At 41.6% G+C, this 22655-nt stretch overlaps 1 protein-coding gene across 2 annotated transcripts in view; it reads right to left on the reverse strand.

The window, feature by feature from the left end:
* The window catches only part of LOC145417333 (cysteine protease ATG4B-like), a 387500-nt gene that overhangs the window by 139150 nt on the left and 225695 nt on the right, over window positions 1-22655 (reverse strand). For both annotated transcript variants that reach the window (XM_080286013.1, XM_080286012.1), the window contains one exon: window positions 14457-14535. In XM_080286013.1, the coding sequence (XP_080142139.1) occupies window positions 14457-14535 (79 nt within the window). The remainder of the gene's footprint in view (window positions 1-14456; window positions 14536-22655) is intronic.

Consider the following 22655-nt stretch of genomic DNA (forward strand, 5'->3'; position numbering starts at 1 on the left):
GGAATACTTGGCTGCCAAGCATAGGGCTAGAAGAGAGTATACAGGGCAAAATCTGAGTCACAAAGACTTTTACTTGATAACCTAAATCATGGCAAAAGGAAAAATATATTTAAGGTGGCAAATTAGATGAAGAGGGATAATCAGGATATTATAGGTGAGCAGTGTGTGAAGAATGATGAAGGAAGGGTAGTGGTGAACAGTGAGGATATTAAAGATGCATGGAGAAAGCATTATAGCCGGTTATTGAATGAGGAGTTTGACTGGGACAGGGAAGGTTTGGAGCCAGCAGATCCAGTGTTTGGCCCTTGGCCTTTGATTGATGCTGCTACTGTGAATGAGGCTATATGCAGGATAAAGGCAGGGAAGGCAGAAGGTGTGTCCGGGTTGACTGCCAAAATGTTGAAGGCCTCAGGCGATATAGGGGTGAGGTTAGTCACTGACCTGATAAATATGATTATGTATAAGTGTGTTGTCCCAGATGATTGGCTAAAGAGTGTAACTGTAAATGTGTATAAAGGGAACGATGATGCCCTGGGAAGAGGAAATTATAGAGGTATAAAGCTTTTAGATCAGATAATGAAGGAAATGGAGAGAGTTCTAGAAGGTATGATTACAGAATGAGTGAATATTGATGAGATACAGTTTGGGTTTATGCCAAGTAGGGGGACCACTGATGCCATATTCATTGTTTGACAGCTTCAGGAAAAATATATTGGTAAGAAAGAGGATCTTTTGTTCTTGTTGATTTACAAAAGGCCTTTGACAGAGTCCCTAGAGAGGTGGTGAAGTGGGCTGTGAGAAAGCTTGGCTTGGAGGAGTGGCTGGTTAGGGTGGTTATGGCTATGTATGTGGGTGCTCGCACCCAGGTAAGAGTGAATGGAGATTTGAGTGATGAGTTTTCCATGAACATTGCTGTGCATCAGGGGTCAGTTTTGAGTCCCATGTTGTTTATCATGGTACATGAAGCCCTCTCATGTGACTTCAGAAATGGACTCCCGTGGGAGATGTTGTATGCTGATGATTTGATGTTGATTGCAGAGAATGAAAGGGAGGCGGAGGAAAGTTTTAGGAAGTGGAGAGATGGTATGGGGCATAAGGACTTAAGGGTAAATGCAGATAAAACAAAAGTGATGATATCTAGGGTTGATGGCAGTACTGTCAAAGAAGAGGGAGAGTGGCTATGTGCAGTTTGCCACAAGGGCGCAGGAAGTAATTCCATCTTGTGTGGCGTTTGTGATAAATGGGTGCACAAGAGATGTAGTGGTATCAGAGGTAGAATGCGAGATAATGCTGATTTTATGTGTATGGCGTGTCAGGGAGAGCAGGTGGAGATTGTCAGGCGTGAAAGGATTGAACTTGCTGGTGAGTCTCTTGAGTGTGTGGAAGAGTTCTGTTATTTGGGAGACATGTGTGCTGGAGGTGGGGCTGGAGCTAGCTCTGTGGCGAGGGTAAGAAGTGGTTGGAAGAAGTTCAGGGAGCTGTTGCCTCTCCTGACACTGAGAGGACTCTCCCTACATTCTAAGGGGTCTTTGTATGCTGCATGTGTTAGGAGTGTAATGCTGTATGGTAATGAGACCTGCGCAGTAAAGGAGGAAGATATTTGCAGGCTCAGACATACAGAAATGTTAATGACTAGGTGGATGTGTAGTGCATCCCTGCGTGCAAGATCTGGAGGGGCTGGGTTTATGATGGAAGAGTTGAGAGGTAGGATGGGACTGGAGTGTGTTGGTGTTGTGATGAGGAGAGGTAGATTGAGATGGTTTGGGCATGTGGAGAGGATGGGGGATGATAATTGGGTGAGGAAGGTAAGAAGTGTTAATACTGGGGGTGGGATTATGAGGAGTAGACCGAGAAAGACATGGGACGAGGTCATTAAGCGTGACCTCAGAGTTAAGGGACTGAACAGGGAGGCTGCAACAGATTGTGCAGCTTGGAGAGCCGCCATTAGGTGACCAAGGCTGATGCATGCAAGCATGTTAAAGCCTTAAAAACGAAATAAAATGAAATGTGCAATGAATTCCTGACGTTGTTTGTCCTGTGTGATCTCACAACAGTGTTGATAATAAGACATCCTGATGATGTTCTGACTGATCTTATGACATTATGACTGTCTGAGGGTGTTTCTACTGTGTGTTCTTACAATAATGATGGTAATATGAGCATCTGATGGTGTTATTATAATGTAATATTAAGACTGTGTTAATATTATAACTCCATGTCAGTGCCAATGACTTTATGTATGGCTTTGGTTATATTAGCATTTTTTTTTTACAATTCCAGATATCGTTATGGCCTCACCATCAAAAATACGTCAGTATGACAAATGCTGCATTCTGTATGCATTTACTACTATCATCAAAAATGGGTGTGAATTTCCACAGTGTGTTATATGCCACAAACTTTTATCACTGGAGTGCATGAAACCAATCTTTCTCAAGTGACATGTGAATAGATCAAGTAGTAGGTGGGGACGCTCACCATCCACTCACTCGATGTACAGTAGTGGTGCCCTCAGGTGACTGCCCTTTCCTCTCTTCCTTCCTCCCTTCTTCTTCTGTGTTTCTTTCCTTCTTTCCTCTTCTGTCTGTGGGTAACTCTACACTAAGTGACATGCCAAATGGTTTCCTGCACAGCAGGAAACCATTTACTGCACTGGGTGGTGACCATATAACCAAACTATGGCGCATGGTGGTTTAGTGGGTAATTAAGGCGCTTCGGCCGGACTGAACCTGTGTAGGCTTATATCTAAGGGGTGGTTGGGGTTCACTGCTCACATAATGTCAGTCAGGGATGAGTGAGGCTGGTCACTCTCATCTTAACCCATCACGTCCGGCACATATTCCCGCCGACCCTTCCCACAGCCGGGCATTTCTAAAAAAATTGTCTATTTTTAAACCTTTATATCTAAGTGAATACTTAACCAATAATAAAAAACAAAGTGTCATAATACTCATCAATCCTTCAACATCAAGCTGATTGCATCAGATGGTCCATGAAGTGCATGTAAGGACAGGAAGTGAGTGGGGAAAGGGGGCAATTTTTGTTGTTTTTTTGCCCGTGTCCGTATGCGTGACAGAGGTGCGGTGACACAACTAAGGCTTAGACTAGCCCTACACAATAATAATGCTTCCAGAAGACCATAATCCACCACAAATACTATTTATGTGAAAACTTTCCATAATTGGGCATACTTGCTGTTGGGAGTCCAGTAACCATAGCAACGACCTTGAGGCAGGCTGCCAGCTTGCCTCACCACCACACTGCCTGGCAGACACACACACAAACACGGAGATGTATGTTTGGCTTGAATTGTTGCTCGATTGTGGCACTGCTGTGTGACTAGCAGTCTGGGTATTACAACAGTTACTACACATACAGTAGGCTCGCCCAGTGCGCGTCATCACAGTGCACGATAATCGCATTGTGCATGAGTGACCAAAAATCACAACGAAAAACCTTGAATGCGTGAGTTTACCCCACAAAACACAAGGTAGAGGCAAGAAGTGGCTTAAAAAGGCCATTTTCCATCAGTACACGACCCCCCACACACGCAATGCGCCAATAGTGACCTAGAGGCTCATGGGGAAGGTGCTCAAGAGGAGTCTACAATAAGATAACGCCAATAACAGCTTCAATAATAACGTTTTCGGCAATAACAGTAAGTTAAAATAGATGCCCAGTTTCTATAATAATGATGTTTATTTCGTGAATACCAAGTTGTTATACTGCCAATACGTCCATAACAAGATGAGGAATGAAACAAGCAAGAAGAGATGAAGGAAACTGCCAAAAATGTGAGCAGTAGTGAGGAGGAGAGGGAGGATCCTCCCCTCACCACCTCCCCTGACTTGCCCACCACCATCCTCCACTGCCCCATCTGACTCACCAGCTGCCTCCCTCTCCACCTTCATAGCCCCACCTGACTCACCTGTGTCACCTGGCATACCTGCAACCCCCACCATAATGACTGTTGCTGCATTCTGGAAGAAATGTAACATTCAACAGGGTGTAAATTTCTTTGTCAAAGCATGGAATAATACAACGCTGGCAACCGTTAAACAAGCGTGGTGCGGCCGGGGTGGAGGCGGGGGCACTGTAAGTGCATTGCCGCGCCTCAGAACTCTTGTTGTTTAAATCCACCAGGCCTGTTGTCTACTGTTGTTAAGGTGACTGCCCATATTTTGTTATTGCAGCTATATCTGTAGTACAATGTCTGAAAAAATTGACCTTTTTTATGTCTCTATGGGCCAAAAAATGTCCAGGTATGAGGGGGTACCACCCATATGTAATTTTTCCCATAAGATTATGTATTCTCAGTGCACGAATTCCCAGTGCGCGAGGTCGTGGACCGCCCAATCTCTCGCGCACAGTGCGAGCCTATTGTACTATTATTATTACGACTGTACTACTATTACAACTACCACTACTACAACAATTACTACTACTACTACTACTACAACTACCACTACTACAACTACTACTACAACTACTACTATTACTACCACAATTACTACACATACTACCACTACTACTAAAACTACTACTACTACAACTACTACTACAAAAAAACTAAAAAAAAAATATTGTGAATAACGTATTCACATACTGTCCATAATCGAAAACACTTAACACTATAACAGCTTTTTTTTTTTTTTCTGTGATTTGTACTTTTTCATCATAACAAATACTGTATGTATACACACGAAAATTTTCAATAAAAAATAAGGCACCAACTTCATGAAACACACTTTCTGCTTCCATTATTCACATAAATATACACAAAACAGTAAAATCATTTTTTCTAATTACACAAAAACCAATATACTGGTATGTACTAAACTAACACCAACTTCTGCATACGATCCAGACTTCTACTGCTCAGTCTTTAAGTGAAAGTCAAAGAAACAGGTAGTGCATAGTGCCACCTCACATTCTGCACACCACCACCTCATCATATGGCGTTGCTGTGGTCAACGCGATGAATTTGCACAGACATAGCAACATCAGAAGGCTTCTTTGCCTGCAGGTGCTAGAGGCAGCACTTCCATGTACAGTAATGCCTAGCAAGGTAGTCCCTGCACTCCAGCCAGTCAGGAAGTTGCTGCACACTGTGCCTCCGTTTCACAGCATGCATTCCTTGGCCATATTTCTCCCGGAGGCCGTAAATTACATCCTTCTCAAACTGTCTGAGGGATGCGCTGGGCTGCGTTACATCCCTGTAAAAAATGAAGGCATTCAGTACACTACTGTCAAGTACATGTAAGAATGCCTTCTAGTGCCAATTACAGCACTGCCTCAAATAGTCGATGGTGCCAATCTGCATACCAGATTTATTGATGGGTCACTTTTTTTTTTTTTTTCAGGTATCCCCGAAGGGCTAAGGCGTTGCCCCTGGGTAGAGGACTTTCGGACTGAAGCGTGTAACATTTTATGACCGGATGCCCTTCCTGATGTCTACCAATGACCCTTGAGTGGATTCGATCCTCCGACCCTTCAGTCAGAGCGGAGCGCTCTAACCCACTGAGCCGTTATAGTAATATCGACATCAGGCTTGAAGACTGGCTGCCTCGTTCTCTTATCATGGACTGTGGAGAAGACATTTACCTTTCTCTTATCATGCCAGTGAATGGCAAGGAGTTTACCTGATTTCAAGGTCCTGCACTCCCCTTTCACGGTGCTCTTGGGAAAGGATGGCCAATGTTTCCTCTTTGCATGGATAGTGCCACATGATCCAATTTTGTGTTCTTGCAGGTACTTTGCAAGACTTGGTGCCATGTAGTAACTATAGGTGAACAGGATATGGCTGCCACCTAAGTACCTGTCCATAAGCTTCTTTATGACTGAGCCAGAGGAGCCATGGGGGTTGACCTTCGATAACTCCGCGTCACTTGCTGCATACACAATAAAATCTATTATGTAGCCAGTCTTGCAATCACACGACAAAAAACTTAATTCCAAAATTATGTCTCTTTGAGGGAATGCACTGTACGAAGGCAAGATGTTGATAACAACCTTCCGGAATGGCCTGAAATAAGGTCTAAATTTCTCCTTTATCATTTCCAGAATCAAGTGAATTTTCCACAGCCTATCATTCAGATGTGGGGCCATATTGGTGGAGAAATGCAGGTACCTCAGGATGTCGAGGTACCTGTCCCATTTCATATACTTACCAAACATCGGTGTCGCAGCAACGTCATCCACTAGCCAATAATCATGAATATTATGTTTCTTGATGTGAGGCACCAACATGGTCAATGCTAGCCAAACATACATCTCGTTAACATTCGTCGCTGTCTATTCTTTCATCTTTGCACTCCCTCTTATGTGAAAGGTTTCACCCCAATTGTTGCAGAACTCCCTAAATGCATTTATTCTTTTACACTCAACTCCATTACTGTTACTGTAAAAAAAGCAATGAAAAAATCAACAGGGGTGGTTGATGGACTGCATGGGAATTCTGGATGCACACCTGCATTTGTGTCATCAAACAGAGGTGCATCAGGCTAAAACCCTGTCCCTTCCTCCCAGGAAAATGTTTCTAACATACCCACCCTTGGTCCCTGCCTTGCCTGCTGTGCACATGGCCTGCCCCAGCCCCTAGCATGGCGCTGTGGTGGCGAGTCCGCCGAATACTCACTAGATAAGGCAGGCGATGGTGGTAGTGATGGTGAAATTCGGGGACAGGCACGTACCTGCCAGTCATAAAATGATCGTCGCCGTGCACCTTCACCTGCATACCCCAATGTACTTGGCTGTGGTGATGAGGCAGGGATGTGTTGCTAGGCAGGTGGTGAGGCAGGCCAGTGTGGCAAGGCACGTGGTGAGGCAGGCAGGCGTAGCGAGGTATGTGGTGAGGCAGGCAGGCATGGCAAGGCACATGGTGAGGCAGACTTGCGTGGCAAGGCATGTGGTAAGACAGGCCAGCATGGTGAGTCACGTGGTAAGGCAGCCCAGCGAGGTGAGGCACTTGGTGAGGTAGGCCGGTGTGGCAAGGCATGTAGTGAGGCAGGCCGGTGTCGCAAGGCATGTGATGAGGCACATGGTAAGGTACGTGGCGAGGCAGGCCAGTGTGACAAGGCACGTGGTGAGGTATGTGGTGAGGCAGGCTGGCATGGCGAGGCACGTGGTGAGGCAGGGAGGCACGTGGTGAGGCAGGCCGGCCTGGCGAGGCAGGCCAGTGAGGCGAGGCACTTGATGAGGCAGACTGGTGTGACGCAGCACGTAGTGAGGCAGGTCAGCATGGCGAGGTACGTGGTGAGGCACGTAAAGATGCAGGATGAGTGGGAGAGGCTAGTGTTGTTGTAGGGTGTGTGGAAATTTCCACGGTAGGCCCGGAGTCACGCGCTGGTGCAAGGCTCAGCCTGTGGTGTTTCCTCCATCCGCCATCCTCCACCTCCTCCCTTTCTTCACTCCCTACCTCCTCCTCCATCTTCTCCACTGTGCAAATATCCCTATCTGCAGGATCATCAATATCATCTGACCCATTTCCATCATCACAGTGGAGAACTGATCGTCACCCTCCTCATCTGATGTGTACATTTCCACATTCAGCATGGTGAGGTCACATTCTTCAGAGGAAGAGTCACTTTCCCCACTCACTGTTGGTGATAATGGCAGGTCCAATTCTCTCCCTATTGCACTATCACTAGGGCCTTTCCTTTTCGGGCCTTTAGACTTCATTGCTGTTGAAGCTGGCAACTGTGGGTGCTCAGCCGAGGGTCCAGACACAGGGAAAAATTTTTGTGTAGGTCTATCCATGATGGAGGTACGCAGGCAACTGCAGCATGACTGGGATGCATGCTGGAGGGTTGCCAGTGGCTCTATGTGGTGGAAATAACCAGATGAATATTCAAACAAGGGCACAAATTACTAGATCATGTACACATGTCACCTGGACGGCCCTAGGATGATATGAGGCCGCGCGTGCTAGTTTGTACCAAGCGACAATCTTTTAAAAAGCCAGAAATCGCGTTTAAAGTTTGCGAAGATTGAAACGATCATAACTCCGTTGATTTTAAAGCTAGAGACTTCTTTCAAAGACCAAAATGAAGGGTAGTGTATCTCAAATATGCTCACGTTGTTAGTCTCTGAAAATAATATACGCAAATATACAAAATTATAGTTTTTTTCGACATGCCAAAAATTGGCTATTTTTAGTATACAACTTCAATGAAGTATAACTTTGTTATTAATAAAGCTAGAGACTCCATTAAAAAACCATACTAAAGAGGAAAGGATACAGATTATGAATATATAAACAGATTTTGCATAAACCAATTAGTGCAAGAGAAAACACCTGTTTTCCAAGTGCGACAGAATTTTCACACGTTCATGATCACAAAACATTTCAATATATAGTTGTTAATGGACATAAAGAGATGAAATATGCACTAGGGGGTGGTGATAATGCACTAGGCTACCACGTGCATTATCACCACCCCCAGTGCCCTCAAGTAGTGCTACACATCCACCATTATCACCGGCGTCATCACTACTATCACCACCATCACCACCAACCCCATCACTTTCACCACCACGAACTATGGCACCAGGAGCAGTATCACCATTGCCAGCTCCCTCACATAACGCCACACTAGCTGCACCATTATCACCATCATCACTATCACCGCTCTCCAAAGCAGCCACACTGACACTACTTGCTCTATCCATAAGACCAAGGGAACTTTAAAAGACTTGGAGCCTTCATCAGGGCTGCTCTCTTGCACCCCTGAAGGCCCAGCGGTAGGGTCATCAACGTACTCACTATCAGAAGACATTAAGGGCACAGTGGGAAAAAAAAAAAAAAAAAAAAAAAAAAAAAAAGCAGGGAAAAGTGTAGTTTTTGTACGCGGAGAATGACACACGAGGCAAAACTGGGCCTTCGCAATACCACCAACAGCATGCGCTGGAAATGCTGAAAATAGTATGTAACTGTATCATTAGCATAAGAGTTTCTGGGTTAATGAGAAACAATATTGACCATAATTAACATGTCAGAGCATTGGGAAAAATTATTTAATAATCTGGTACATAAATTAAAATTATATTCATAACAATTTTTAGATGCTAACAATAGCTAACAATGTATAGCAAGTGGATTGGCATTGACTCACCATGTCGGTGTCGCCTGGTACAAACTCGCCAGTGCTGGCGGTCTGTCACCCACCCTCACCTCACAAATCGATTTCAGTGTTGTATTTTGGAGGACTTTCAACCTCATGTCTAGTTCAAAATTGTACCAAGCGACATGCCTGTGATATAAAACAAGGGTCAAAATAGTGATATACTGTAATATGAAAACGCATGATCGGCTTGGGTGACGCTTGGTACAAACTCACACGCGAGGCCTCATATGATAACAGTCACTATTCATTATACCATGGGGTTACGTCAGGTCATACCTTAATGTATAACGATTTTATCATAAATCGGGAGATTGAAACACATTATAAATGGGGGGTTACGTCAACTCAACCTCCCAAAGTCACCTACCCAAGACGGAAACAAAAATGACAACCCACCTTAACCATTTAACTGCGGGCATTGCTTTGCCCCGACTGTCCTCTCCCGCGGGGGTTTCGACCAAAATGTAAACAAACTTTAAACCTTTATATCTCTGCACAGAATAAATCTAGAGCGAAAAATAAGGTACCATTAGAAAGTACTAACCTTCGGCTTTGCAATGATGTAGGTTTCATTATTTCGTTGACTATCACTGGATGGGCAGTGCCATTAGAAGTGAGCGATCTAAAATCACTATTTTTCGCCCACACACCATTACCTTCGCTCATACACCATTACCAAATGCCAACCTCATTCTGATAATAATATATAAACATACATGAACACTGCACATACGATAAACACCCACTCTGTGTTCACTGAGGCAGGTAAAAGGCACTGTAACTGCCCGCAATTCACTGCCACATCAGCGGTGTTGTCACACAGCTGGACAGATACTGATGCGTGTTTGGTCAGGGGTGGGGTGGGGGGCCCAGGGGGTGGGAGGTGGGGCCCCAGGGGGGGGGGAGGTGGGGGGTCGGCTGGAGTGAAAGAACTTAATAGCTACTCTCCTTTAAAACAATTGGCGCACGGAAAAAACGCGGGGTATTCAAAATATTCACAAACATTCGAGAATGACACCCGCGGTTTGGTCCAGTTTTTGCAATGTCATTCTGGAATGACACCCGTGGTTAAAGGGTTAATCACTTCCTGTGTCGGTCCAAGTCGTCTCCAAGACCAAAACAAACACTATCACGCCAAAACAGGCAGCGTTACTCATGCACTGTAAATCATTGCAACAACGCAACAATCACATGTGCGTAACGTTGGCCTGGTGCTACACGATGTATAGGCCTACTGTAGCACGATGCTTGGCTGAGAGGTGACAATAGCAGGGGGGCACATGTGAAGGGGTGGAAGACAGGGCTTTGAAGGGATGGCAGAACCACAACTGAACCAAAACAATGCTCTGCACACTGGGGCCACCACCTTGCCTGAGACAAGCGACAGTCACCTTGAGTGTGCCTGGTGTTTCGCACAATATTTTCCGAAGGTAATATCATTATAGCAGGAAATTCATCGCAAATCGGATTTTGGGGTGGAACTTTTCTATTATCGTTGTAGTGAATTATCATATACCGAACAACGTATAACGAATAACAACTGTACGTGACATACGGACACGATGGGTTAAATGACAGGACCAACCTGCCTACCCCTGGGCTCCTACGCTCCTCATGGAGCAAAACAGGATTAGATAACGAAGGAATGAATGATATTCGTCAATGAACAGTATCATTTGAGAGGGGTACTGATGTGGCATTCTGCTCAGCCTCACATCCAGTAATCCAGTGGGCTACTGTATATCTTTGCACAGAGGGATAATTATCTTCTCTGCAGTGCTGTGATTTTTTTCTCATCTGCAGTTCTGAGTGATACCATGCACGATGCATGTAAGCCAGATTCATTCTGTTGATTGAACTGTCCCAAACAAACAAAGCAAGCTTGCTTCAGCCTATCTTCCTTCTGCATGAATAAGGGCCCATTCTCACTTCACTGATTTGGATGACATACATATAATTACAGTACATCATTAGATATGTATATGTCTGAAGACATCAAACAACACGTTATCTAAACAGGGCATCTGTAGGCAAATTTGCAGTCCAGCTTGATGAGTTGACTGATGTGGCTGCTTGTGCCCAACTCCTGGTGTTTGTACAATACATCAGTGGTGGGGATTTCAAGGAGAATTTCTTATTCTGTCATGCTTCAGAGTTGACTAAAAGAAGTGAAGGCATTTTTCATGGTCTCAATTTTTTTAGAGGCTGAGGAACTTTCTTGGAATGTGCGTGCACAATCAACAATGCTTAGCTGTCGATCAGCGTTTCAGGGAAGAGTAAATGAGACAAAGCCTGGAACTCTGCATCTTCACTATATGCTATATAGGTATGCTCTTACATCTAAAACACCCACCAGAGCTAAGATTAGTACTTGATGATGATGTGCACATGGTAAATACTGTACCATCAAATACTCTAAATACCCAACTCTTCCACCTACTGTGCTATAAGTTTGGAGCAGATGAAGAAAGTTACTCCTTCACACCAAGGTTTGCTGGTTGTCATGGGGAAATGTGTTATCAAAAGTAGAGCCACTGAAGGTGGAGCTTTCAGAATTCTTCAGATGTGACAAGACAAAGTTACTCGAGTTCACCAAAAAATTGCGAGACAACCCATGGCACCAGAAGCCGACGTACTCAAATGACATATTCTTAAGTCTAAACTCATTAAATTTATCCCTCGAAGGCCATTTTACCACAGTGACTAAATTCATAGACAAACTAAGGTTATTTAACATGAAGCTAGAGTTATGGGAAGGAACGGTCAAAAATGAAAATCTTTGCATGTTTGAACACCCTTGTGAGGCACTTGATAAAATGCAGAGGTACTGTAAAATTAGAATTGGTGCACCTTGTGCAAAGCCATCTTTCTTTCCAGCAGATGGGATTGCAGTCTTATTTCCCCAGAATGAGTGAGCTGGAATTAAAATTGATTAGAAACCCATTCACTGTTACTGTGCACCTTCTCCCAGACAACATGCAAGAATTCCCACAGCTGATGAATGACTCTGTTGCAGAAGATGCATTTGAAATACTTCCTCTGATCAAGTTCTGCTCTAGAGCGAGTGGACTTTATCCTGCTGTAGCTGATGTTGCTGTGAAGTCTTTGCTGATGTCTCCTACCTACGTGAGCTAGGATTTTCAACACTGCTGAATATGAAAATTAAACACTAAGCACAGCTTAATTAATGTAGCATGACTGCTGAGTCCGTCTGTCTAATACTGCTCCTCGAATTAAGAAATTTGTTTGCATACAACAAGCATGGCCTTCATCATAAAACTTAATACTGGTTGTTATATTTAAAACATGATCTTAATGCTTACCTGCCAAATGAAGTATTATAATTTCATTAGTCATACAACATAGCTGGTATAGTACCATTCTACAATGAACTGACACTAATGATTTTATTGTACATATAACTACAGTTCGCTCCTGTGTAGTATGATTGTACATGGACTATCATGTTACTGCTTAACAGCTTAATAAAGACATTACAATTTCAACCATTAGATAAAATCCGTTGCAGTACTACTGTATACTGTACTGAATTAGTCTTAATATATTACCATTCTATATTCAGTGCTAGATTAATGGGGGACTAGTCGATCATCTGATAACTCGTGAGGTACTTCGTGGGAAAAAGGTTGAGAACCCCTAATGCAGTATGAGGATTTGGGCCAAGAGTCAGGTGTATTCTGATTTAGTCAGACTCTTGTGGAGGGGTGAAGAATTCTAAAGTTAAAGGATCATTAGAGTTGCACAGTTTTCATGTTAAAGTGCATAGGTAGGTGTTATAAGTGTAATGATAAATGTTAAGAGCTGGCAAACTCAGCGCTGGACGAGTAACAAGTTGACTTATTGACACGAGTAGATATTAGGTAATATATGGGTTCAGTTCATGTGAAGCTATTCTTGACAAGTTTATACCAGCTGATTAACTCTGTTTAATATTCAAGCTTACTATACCCATGTGTAACTAGACCCGCATGGGTGTGGTAAAGCTGAACACTAAACAGTCAACCAATCAGCATAAATCTGTATGAAGAGTAAATGTACATAAAATTAACCCACACAAAACCTAAGACCTACTCTTTACATCAGTGAGTCAACTTAGGGAACCAAATTCTTCTAACCCCAAGTTTGTCCGATAAAATACCCACACAATATCACAAAACTCCGTTCACAGATTTTAATTACACTAAATATAAAAACTCTTAAACTTTACTGCCCCCTCACCAGCAGACTTCTTAACCACTCTTAAAGTCTGTCTATGTCAAACTAGCACCTGGTTCATGGCTTAACTCATCATGTTCTGTGCGAAACTCCAAATCTGCCAACTCACAACATTCCAGTTAAGCACCCATCATTTGCATTTCTACAACTCAAAATTTCACTGTTCCTCTACATCTGCAACTTTAATATCCCTGAAGAGCTGAGAGGAAGAATGGGACTGAAGTATACTGATGATGTAATGAGGAGGGGTAGACTGAGATGGTCTGGGCATGTTGAGAGATGGTCTGGGCAGGTAGAGAGAATGGAGGATGACAACTGGGTGCAAAAGGTGACAAGTGTGAATATCAGGGGTAAGACTGCGAAAGGCAAACCGAAAAAGACCTGGGATGAAGTCGTAATAATGTGACCCCAGGGATGTGGGAGTGAACAATGAGGTTGCCAGAGACTGGGCAGTGTGGATAGCTGCCATTAGGTGATCAAGGCCAAGACACTGAGGCATGTTGAAGTCTTTATAAATGATACAATTCTAACCAAGTGTACTTTGGGTTCTGATAGCTAGATATGCACATGCCTTGTGCAATTTCTCACAATTTTCCCAACTGCACAATGCAGCTTTCACTGACTTTGTTTTCTTCTATGAGAGCAAAAGGACCCACATCACATTTTTGTTGGATAGTATGATTTACCCCTGCCAGGCTGATTCTTTGAAAGGAAGTTTATCTCCCCTGGGTCATTGTTTTAAAACCAATGTGAATTTGTACCTCAAAAGAAGCTTGCAGCTTGGCCAATGCACACCCTCGTTGTGCCTCATTATGAGGTCTGCAGATCAGCAAGGGCACAGAGCATTCCATGGACGAGGCATTATTGAAATTTCTTTTGGATTTGTATGTCCCGGATGTGAGGAAATATGAGGACTCTGGAGTTTAACTCTCTATTTTACATGTAAATATCTGTCAGAATTTAGCATGAAACTGACACAGTATTAGGTTTCCCATACCTTATGTTATAAAGGGACTTCACTGTACAATTATCTTTTTTTTCTTAAAACACACTTTGATACTGGAAATTATATCTACACTAGGCCACAAAACTTACCAACATATCCAATGAAGTATGACGCGTGATTTGGCTTTCCACCTATAAGGCCCAAAGACTGTGGCATTTTAAAGCATTTCTGCAAGAGAAGTTAGATGTAGCATTAGTACAGTGCATAATATTACCATTACCTACCTTTAAATAACAATTACCATCAGCCATAAGCAAACAAATATTACTGTAATTTAAAAATTACACTTTATTTTCACATTTTCCATAGATGTGTGTGTGTGTGTGTGTGTGTGTGTGTGTGTGTGTATTTACCTATTTGTAGTATACAGGAATTGAGCAACGCTCGTGTTGTCCTGTCTCCATATCCACATTTATCAAGTCTACCTTTACACACATGAATGTTTTTCTCATGCACCACCTCTTTGTCTAACTCGTTCCAAATATTTAAGTATTTACCTAATATACCTAATTGTGATATACACGGAATGTACTATGCTCGTGGGTTTCCATCGCTGTTTCTCAATAAGTCAAATTTGGCTTTAAACTCGTTTAAGTTTTTAGACTGGACAATCTCTTTGTCCAGGCTATTCCATAAGTCTATACTTCTGTAAGGAAAGCTATATTTCTTGATATCCTTCAAGCAGCTTGACTTTTTCAATTTCATTCTGTGTCCTCTTGTTGCTCTCTTATCCCATACAAACAGATCTTCTTTGTCAATTTTATCTACTCCCACCATGGTCCTGAACACTGCAATCATGTCCCCCCTCTTCCTCCTTTCCTCTAACGAAGGCAAATCCAGTTTTTCCAGCCTCTCTCTGTATGACAGGTCTGTCAGACTGGGGACCATCTTGGTTGCTGTTCTTTGTATTCTCTCAATCTTGTTTATATCTTACTTTTTGTGTGGGGACCACACTACCGCTGCATATTCTAACCTAGGGTGGATCATTGCCACTATCAATTTTTTCATCATCTCCTCATCCATATAATGAAATGCTACTCTTATGTTAGTCAAGAGTTTATAAGTCACTTCAACTATCTTGTTAATGTGTTTTTCTGGTGACACACTACCAGCACTCCCAAATCTTTCTCTTCTCTCCTTTTTGTGATTAATTCATTACCCAACAAATAATTCAGTGATGGCCTCTTGGTACTTTTACCCATTTCCAATATTTTACATTTCTTTACATTAAATTTCATTTCCCACGTCCAGCTCCAACTGTGCATCCTATCCAAATCCTCCTGCACTATTTTACAATCCTCCTCAACCTCTACCTTCCTCAAGATCTTTACATCATCAGCAAACAGACTTGCATAACTGTTCACTCCATCTACCATATCATTTACGTAAATCAGGAACATTACTGGCGCCAACACTGAGCCTTGAGGGACTCCACTTGTTACTTCCCTCCATCCAGACATCCTATCTTTTATTACTGTCCTCATTTGTCTGTCTCTCAAAAAGTCTCTCATCCATTCCAGATGTTTCCCCTTCTGTCCTCCTATATATATTCTAGTTTCCACATTAGTCTCTTATGAGGTACCTTGTCAAAGGCCTTCTCTAAGTCTAAGTACACACAATCCACCCAACCATCTCTCTCCTGTATCACCTCAATCGCTCTTGAGTAAAAGCTCAACAAGTTAGAAACACATGACCTTCCACTTCTGAATCCAAACTGACATTCAGTCAAAATATTCATCTCTTCCAGATATTTTATCCATCTGTCTTTCAGGATTCTCTCACAAAATTTTGCGACCATGATGGTTAGAGACACTGCTCTATAATTCAGGGGTTCTCCCCTGTTTCCTCCTTTGTAAATTGGTACCACATTTGCCCTCTTCCATTCTTGTGGCACTTTCCCCTCTTCCAGTGAGCATACAATTAAACTGTGAATTTTATCGGCCAGTTGTTCTCTGCATTCCTTCAGTACCCAATTAGAAATTCCATCAGGTCCTGGGGCTTTCCTTACATCTTGAGTTTCCAGTAATTTATACACTTCCTGTACATCCACTTCTATATCTTTTATCACCAAAACATTTCTAATCAATCCCTCCCCTTCCACAAGCTCCTTTTCTTTAGTGAAAACTGACTGGAAACGTTTGTTCATTATTTCTGCTTGCATTGCCGCATCCTTAAAGACCTCTCCTTCTACTTTCAGTTTGGTGATTCCTTCCTTTTGTTTCAGTTTGCCATTAACAAATCTATAAAACAGTTAGGGTTCATCCTCGCATTTGTCTATTATACCTTTTTCAAAATTCCTTTCTTCTTCTCTACGTATTCTTGTGTATTCATTTCTTGTTCTTTTATATTCTTCCTTTGTTCTGTTGTTACCTCTCTTTCTCCAATTGCTCCACGCCTTATCTCTCTCTTTTTTTGCTATCATACATCTTCTATTAAACCACTCCTTTTTCCTGTTTTCCTTCCCTCTTACTCTTGGTACAAATTTTTCCACTCCCAAATTATAGAGGTCTAGAAAGATATCCCACTTCTCCTGTATCTCTCTTGTTTCTCTGAATTTTCTCCAATTCGCATTTTCAAAAAAGTTTCTCAATCCTGTAAAATTTGCTTTCCCAAAGTTGTATCTTCCCTGTCTATGAAGCTCGTCTCTTGGCTCGACGTTCCCTATTAACATCTGGAACTCAATGACCACATGATCACTTTTTCCTAAAGGACAAAGATATTTCAATGATTCTATTACATCAGCTTCTTTGGTGAACAGTAAGTCTAACCTTGCTGGTGTGTCCTCACCTCGAAACCGTGTCTCTTCTTTGACCCATTGCGTCATCACATTATTCATTATTATATTTAATAACATAGTGCCCCATGAATCCTCACCGCCTCCTGAGTACCATTCCTCCCAGTTCACCTCTTTACAGTTAAAGTCACCCACTAAAATTATATTATTGCTTTTCTCAATTATTTTTTGCAAATAGCTAGCCATATCTGACAACATCTCCTGGTATTCGTCATCCTTCCATGCTCTCGTCTTTGGGGGAACATACACTACCGCCATATCTCCCTTACCATTCTCTCCAGTTTCTAATTTCATATATATCACTTCAGCCCTGCCTTCTCCCATTTCCACAGTATCTACATTAATGTTGGTCTTCACTGCTATTATCACTCCTCCTCTCGTTTTTTCTTTCCTGTCTTTTCTCCACAGTTTGTATTTACCATCTCCCAAATGAACATCAATATCTTCTCTTAATTTGGTCTCTACAAAGCACATGACATCAGGTTCATGTTCTCTCAAGAAATTGTTAATTTCGATCCTTGTCGATATGAAACCATCAACATTAGTATATATCAACTTCAAATTATTTTTGATGTTTTTAATACCCTCTTCTCTCCTACTCTCTATCCGTACCACTTCCTCAACTTCTGATCTTTCACAGCCATCCCCCTTAGTTTCCTTCACTTCTATTTCCTTAAATACCACTTCCTTACTTTCATATCCAATACTCTCCAAAAAAAAGTATTACATTCTTCCTCTGACCTCTTATCATTTTTTCCCTTTTCTTCTTCCTTTAATGATTTTAAAACTTCTCTTTCTTCTTCATTCAGATCTTTTCTTATTATAATATTTTCCATCCCCGCCTCTTTGCTTAATTTCCAAGTCACTTTAAGTATCTCATTTATTACACTTTCTGATGTAAACTTGACTCTCACTGGTCTTGTTTCCCCATTCTTATAAGGCCCTATCCTCCTTACTTCCTCAATTTCTTTTACCCACTTGTCTCCATATTCCTCTCACCAGGTTCGTGTCTCTCTCGAGTCTTACGAACCTAACCTTTTCTTCTTCTTCCCTGTTTCCAAATATTACTACACATCTGTTCCTTTCTACAGTTTCTCTCACTATTTTCTCTTTTTTCTTCAGTATTTTCACTGCATTTTCTTCCATTTTTTTCTTGTTCATTTCCCTTTCTTCTTGGATGATCTCTCTTAAGCTGACCACTTCTTTCTGTTCTTCTTCTACATGTGCCCACTTTGCCTTATGTTCTTCTAATACATTACTCACCTTCTCCGTTTTATTAGTACTCTCTTCTAGTTTCCTCCTCAATTCAACATTTTCCCGCTTCAAATTCCTAATCTCTTCATTCGCTGTTTCATTGGATTGGATCAGACTCTGTATGGTAGTATCCGTATTTTCAGACACATCCTTTATCACTAGATTCTCTACTTTCTTTTCAAGTTCACTAATCCTCATAATTAATGTTTTAACCAGGTCCATAACATTGGTATTTGTATCAAATCCTGGAAATTCGAGTCCCTCATTGTTTACATTTTCGGCCATGTTTAATGTTGGTTAAGTACCAAAACAGCTGTTACCGAAAAAAAAACTACAAACACTCATGTATACTCTAGCCAATAAATCTTTACATTTTTGGTAGTCTATTAACTTTAATTATTTTAAATTTAAGACAAGACCTTAGGAGACAGGACAGACAAAATTCCTGAAACTACTTAAGGTTAGCAGCGATGGCTGGGACGTCTGCTCTCTCCGGCTGTTCGTTCGTGTATTTACCTATTTGTAGTATACAGGAATTGAGCAATGCTCGTGTTGTCCTGTCTCCATATCCACATTTATCAAGTCTACCTTTACACACATGAATGTTTTTCTCATGCACCACCTCTTTGTCTAAGTCGTTCCAAATATTTAAGTATTTACCTAATATACCTAATTGTGATATACACGGAATGTACTATGCTCGTGGGTTTCTGTCGCTGTTTCTCAATAAGTCAAATTTAACTTTAAACTCGTTTAACTTTTTAGACTGGACAATCTCTTTGTCCAGGCTATTCCATATGTCTATAATTCTGTAAGGAAAGCTATATTTCTTGATATCCTTCAAGCAGCTTGACTTTTTCAATTTCATTCCATGTCCTCTTGTTGCTCTCTTATCCCATACAAACAGATCTTCTTTGTCAATTTTATCTACTCCCACCATGGTCCTGAACACCGCAATCATGTCTCCCCTCTTTCTCCTTTCCTCTAACGAAGGCAAATCCAGTTTTTCCAGCCTCTCTCTGTATGACAGGTCTGTCAGACTGGGGACCATCTTGGTTGCCGTTCTTTGTATTCTCTCAATCTTGTTTATATCTTTCTTTTTGTGTGGGGACCACACTACTGCTGCATATTCTAACCTGGGGCGGATCATGGCCACTGTCAATTTTTTCATCATTTCCTCATCCATATAATGAAATGCTACTCTTATATTAGTGAAGAGTTTATAAGTCTCTCCAACTATCTTGTTAATGTGCTTTTCTGGTGACAAACTATCTTGGACCAGCACTCCCAAATATTTCTCTTCTCTCCTTTTTGTGATTAATTCATTACCCAAAAAATAATTCAGTGATGATCTCCTGGTACTTTTACCCATTTCCAATATTTTACATTTCTTTACATTAAATTTCATTTCCCACGTCTAGCTCCAATTGTGTATCCTATCCAAATCCTCCTGCAGTATTTTACAATCCTCCTCAACCTCTATCTTCCTCAAGATCTTTACATCATCAGCAAACAGACTTGCATAACTGTTCACTCCATCTACCATATCATTTACGTAAATCAGGAACATTACTGGCGCCAACACTGAGCCTTGAGGGACTCCACTTGTTACTTCCCTCCATCCAGACATCTTTTCCTTTATTACTGTCCTCATTTGTCTGTCTCTCAAAAAGTCTCTCATCCATTCCAGAAGTTTCCCCTTTAGTCCTCCTATATATTCTAGTTTCCACATTAGTCTCTTATGAGGTGCCTTGTCAAAGGCCTTCTCTAAGTCTAAGTACACACAATCCACCCAACCATCTCTCTCCTGTACCACATCAATCGCTCTTGAGTAAAAGCTCAACAAGTTTGAAACACATGACCTTCCATTTCTGAATCCAAACTGATAATCAGCCAAAATATTCATCTCTTCCAGATATTTTATCCATCTGTCTTTCAGGATTCTCTCACACAATTTTGCAACCATGCTGGTTAGAGACACTGGTCTATAATTCAGGGGTTCTTCCCTGTTTCCTCCCTTGTAAATTGGTACCACATTTGCCCTCTTCCATTCTTTTGGCACTTTCCCCTCTTCCAGTGAGCATACAATTAAACTGTGAATTTTATCAGCCAGTTGTTCTCTGCATTCCTTCAGTACCCAATTAGAAATTCCATCAGGTCCTGGGGCTTTCCTTACATCTTGAGTTTCCAGTAATTTATACACTTCCTGTACATCCACTTCTATATCTTTCATCACCTGAACATTTCTAATCAATCCCTCCCCTTCCACAAGCTCCTTTTCTTTAGTGAAAACCGACTGGAAACGTTTGTTCATTATTTCTGCTTGCATTGCCGCATCCTTAAAGACCTCTCCTTCTACTTTCAGCTTGGTGATTCCTTCCTTTTGTTTCAGTTTGCCATTAACAAATCTATAAAACAGTTTGGGTTCATCCTTGCATTTGTCAATTATACCTTTTTCAAAATTCCTTTCTTCTTCTCTACGTATTCTTGTGTATTCATTTCTTGTTCTTTTATATTCTTCCTTTGTTCTGTCATTACCTCTCATTCTCCAATTGTTCCATGCCTTATCTCTCTCTTTTTTTGCTATCATACACCTTCTATTAAACCACTCCTTTTTCCTGTTTTCTTTCCCTCTTACTCTTGGTACAAATTTTTCCACTCCCAAATTATATGGCGGTAGTGATTTGGCCATGTGGAGAGGATGGAGTGTGAAAGACTGACGAAGAGAGTGTATGTGAGTGAGGTGGAGGGGGAAAGAGGGAGGGGGAGGCCGAGGATGAGATGGAGGGATGGGGTGGAGAGGTATATGAGAGAGGGGGGTGTGAGCTGGGAGCAGGGGAGTGAAATGGCGGGGGACAGGGTGACTTGGAGGCGATTTGTTTGTGGCCACCCCAAACGGGATTGAGGCATCTGGCAATAGATAGACAGATAGAAAGATATCCCACTTCCTCTGTATCTCTCTTGTTTCTCTGAATTTTCTCCAATCAGCATTTTCAAAAAAGTTTCTCAATCCTGTAAAATTTGCTTTCCCAAAGTTGTATCTTCCCTGTCTATGAAGCTCGTCTCTTGGCTCGACGTTTCCTATTAACATCTGGAACTCAATGACCACGTGATCACTTTTTCCCAAAGGACAGAGATATTCCAATGATTCTATTACATCGTGTTCTTTGGTGAACAGTAAATCTAACCTTGCTGGTGTGTCCTCACCTCTAAACCGTGTCTCTTCTTTGACCCATTGCGTCATCACATTATTCATTATTATATTTAATATCATAGTTCCCCACGAATCCTCGCCGCCTACCGAGTACCATTCCTCCCAGTTCACCTCTTTACAATTAAAGTCACCCACCAAAATTATATTATTGCTTTTCTCAATTATTTTTTGCAAGTAACTAGCCATATCTGACAACACCTCATGGTATTCGTCATCCTTCCATGCTCTCGTCTTTGGGGGAACATACACTACCGCCATATCTCTCTTACCATTCTTTCCAGTTTCTAATTTCATATATATCACTTCAGCCCTGCCTTCTCCCATTTCCACAGTATATATCTACATTTATGTTGGTCTTCACTGCTATCATCACTCCTCCTCTCGTTTTTTCTTTTCTGTCTTTTCTCCACAGTTTGTATTTACCATCTCCCAAATGAACATCAATATCTTCTCTTAATTTGGTCTCTACAAAGCACACGACATCAGGTTCATGTTCTCTCATGAAATCATTAATTTCGATCCTTGTCGATATGAAACCATCAACATTAGTATATATCACCTTCAAATTATTTTTGACATTATTAATACCCTCTTCTCTCCTACTCTCTGTCCGTACCACTTCCTCAACTTCTGATCTTTCACAACCATCCCCCCTAGTTTCCTTCACTTCTATTTCCTTAAATACCATTTCCTTACTTTCATATCCAATACTCTCCAAAAAAAAGTATTACATTCTTCCTCTGTCCTCTTATCATTTTTTTCCTTTACTTCTTCCTTTAATGATTTTAAAACTTCTCTTTCTTCTTCATTCAGATCTTTTCTTATTATAATATTTTCCATCCCCGCCTCTTTGCTTAATTTCCAGGTCACTTTAAGTATCTCATTTATTACACTTTCTGATGTAAACTTGACTCTCATTGGTCTTGTTTCCCCTTTCTTGTAAGGCCCTATCCTCCTTACTTCCTCAATTTCTTTTACCCACTTGTCTCCTTCGGGGCCAATCTTGCCTAATATTCCTCTCACCAT

This window comes from Coenobita brevimanus, chromosome 110, assembly GCF_032717465.1.
Source record: "Coenobita brevimanus isolate Jiangsu-jjx chromosome 110, ASM3271746v2, whole genome shotgun sequence".
Taxonomy (NCBI): domain Eukaryota; kingdom Metazoa; phylum Arthropoda; class Malacostraca; order Decapoda; family Coenobitidae; genus Coenobita; species Coenobita brevimanus.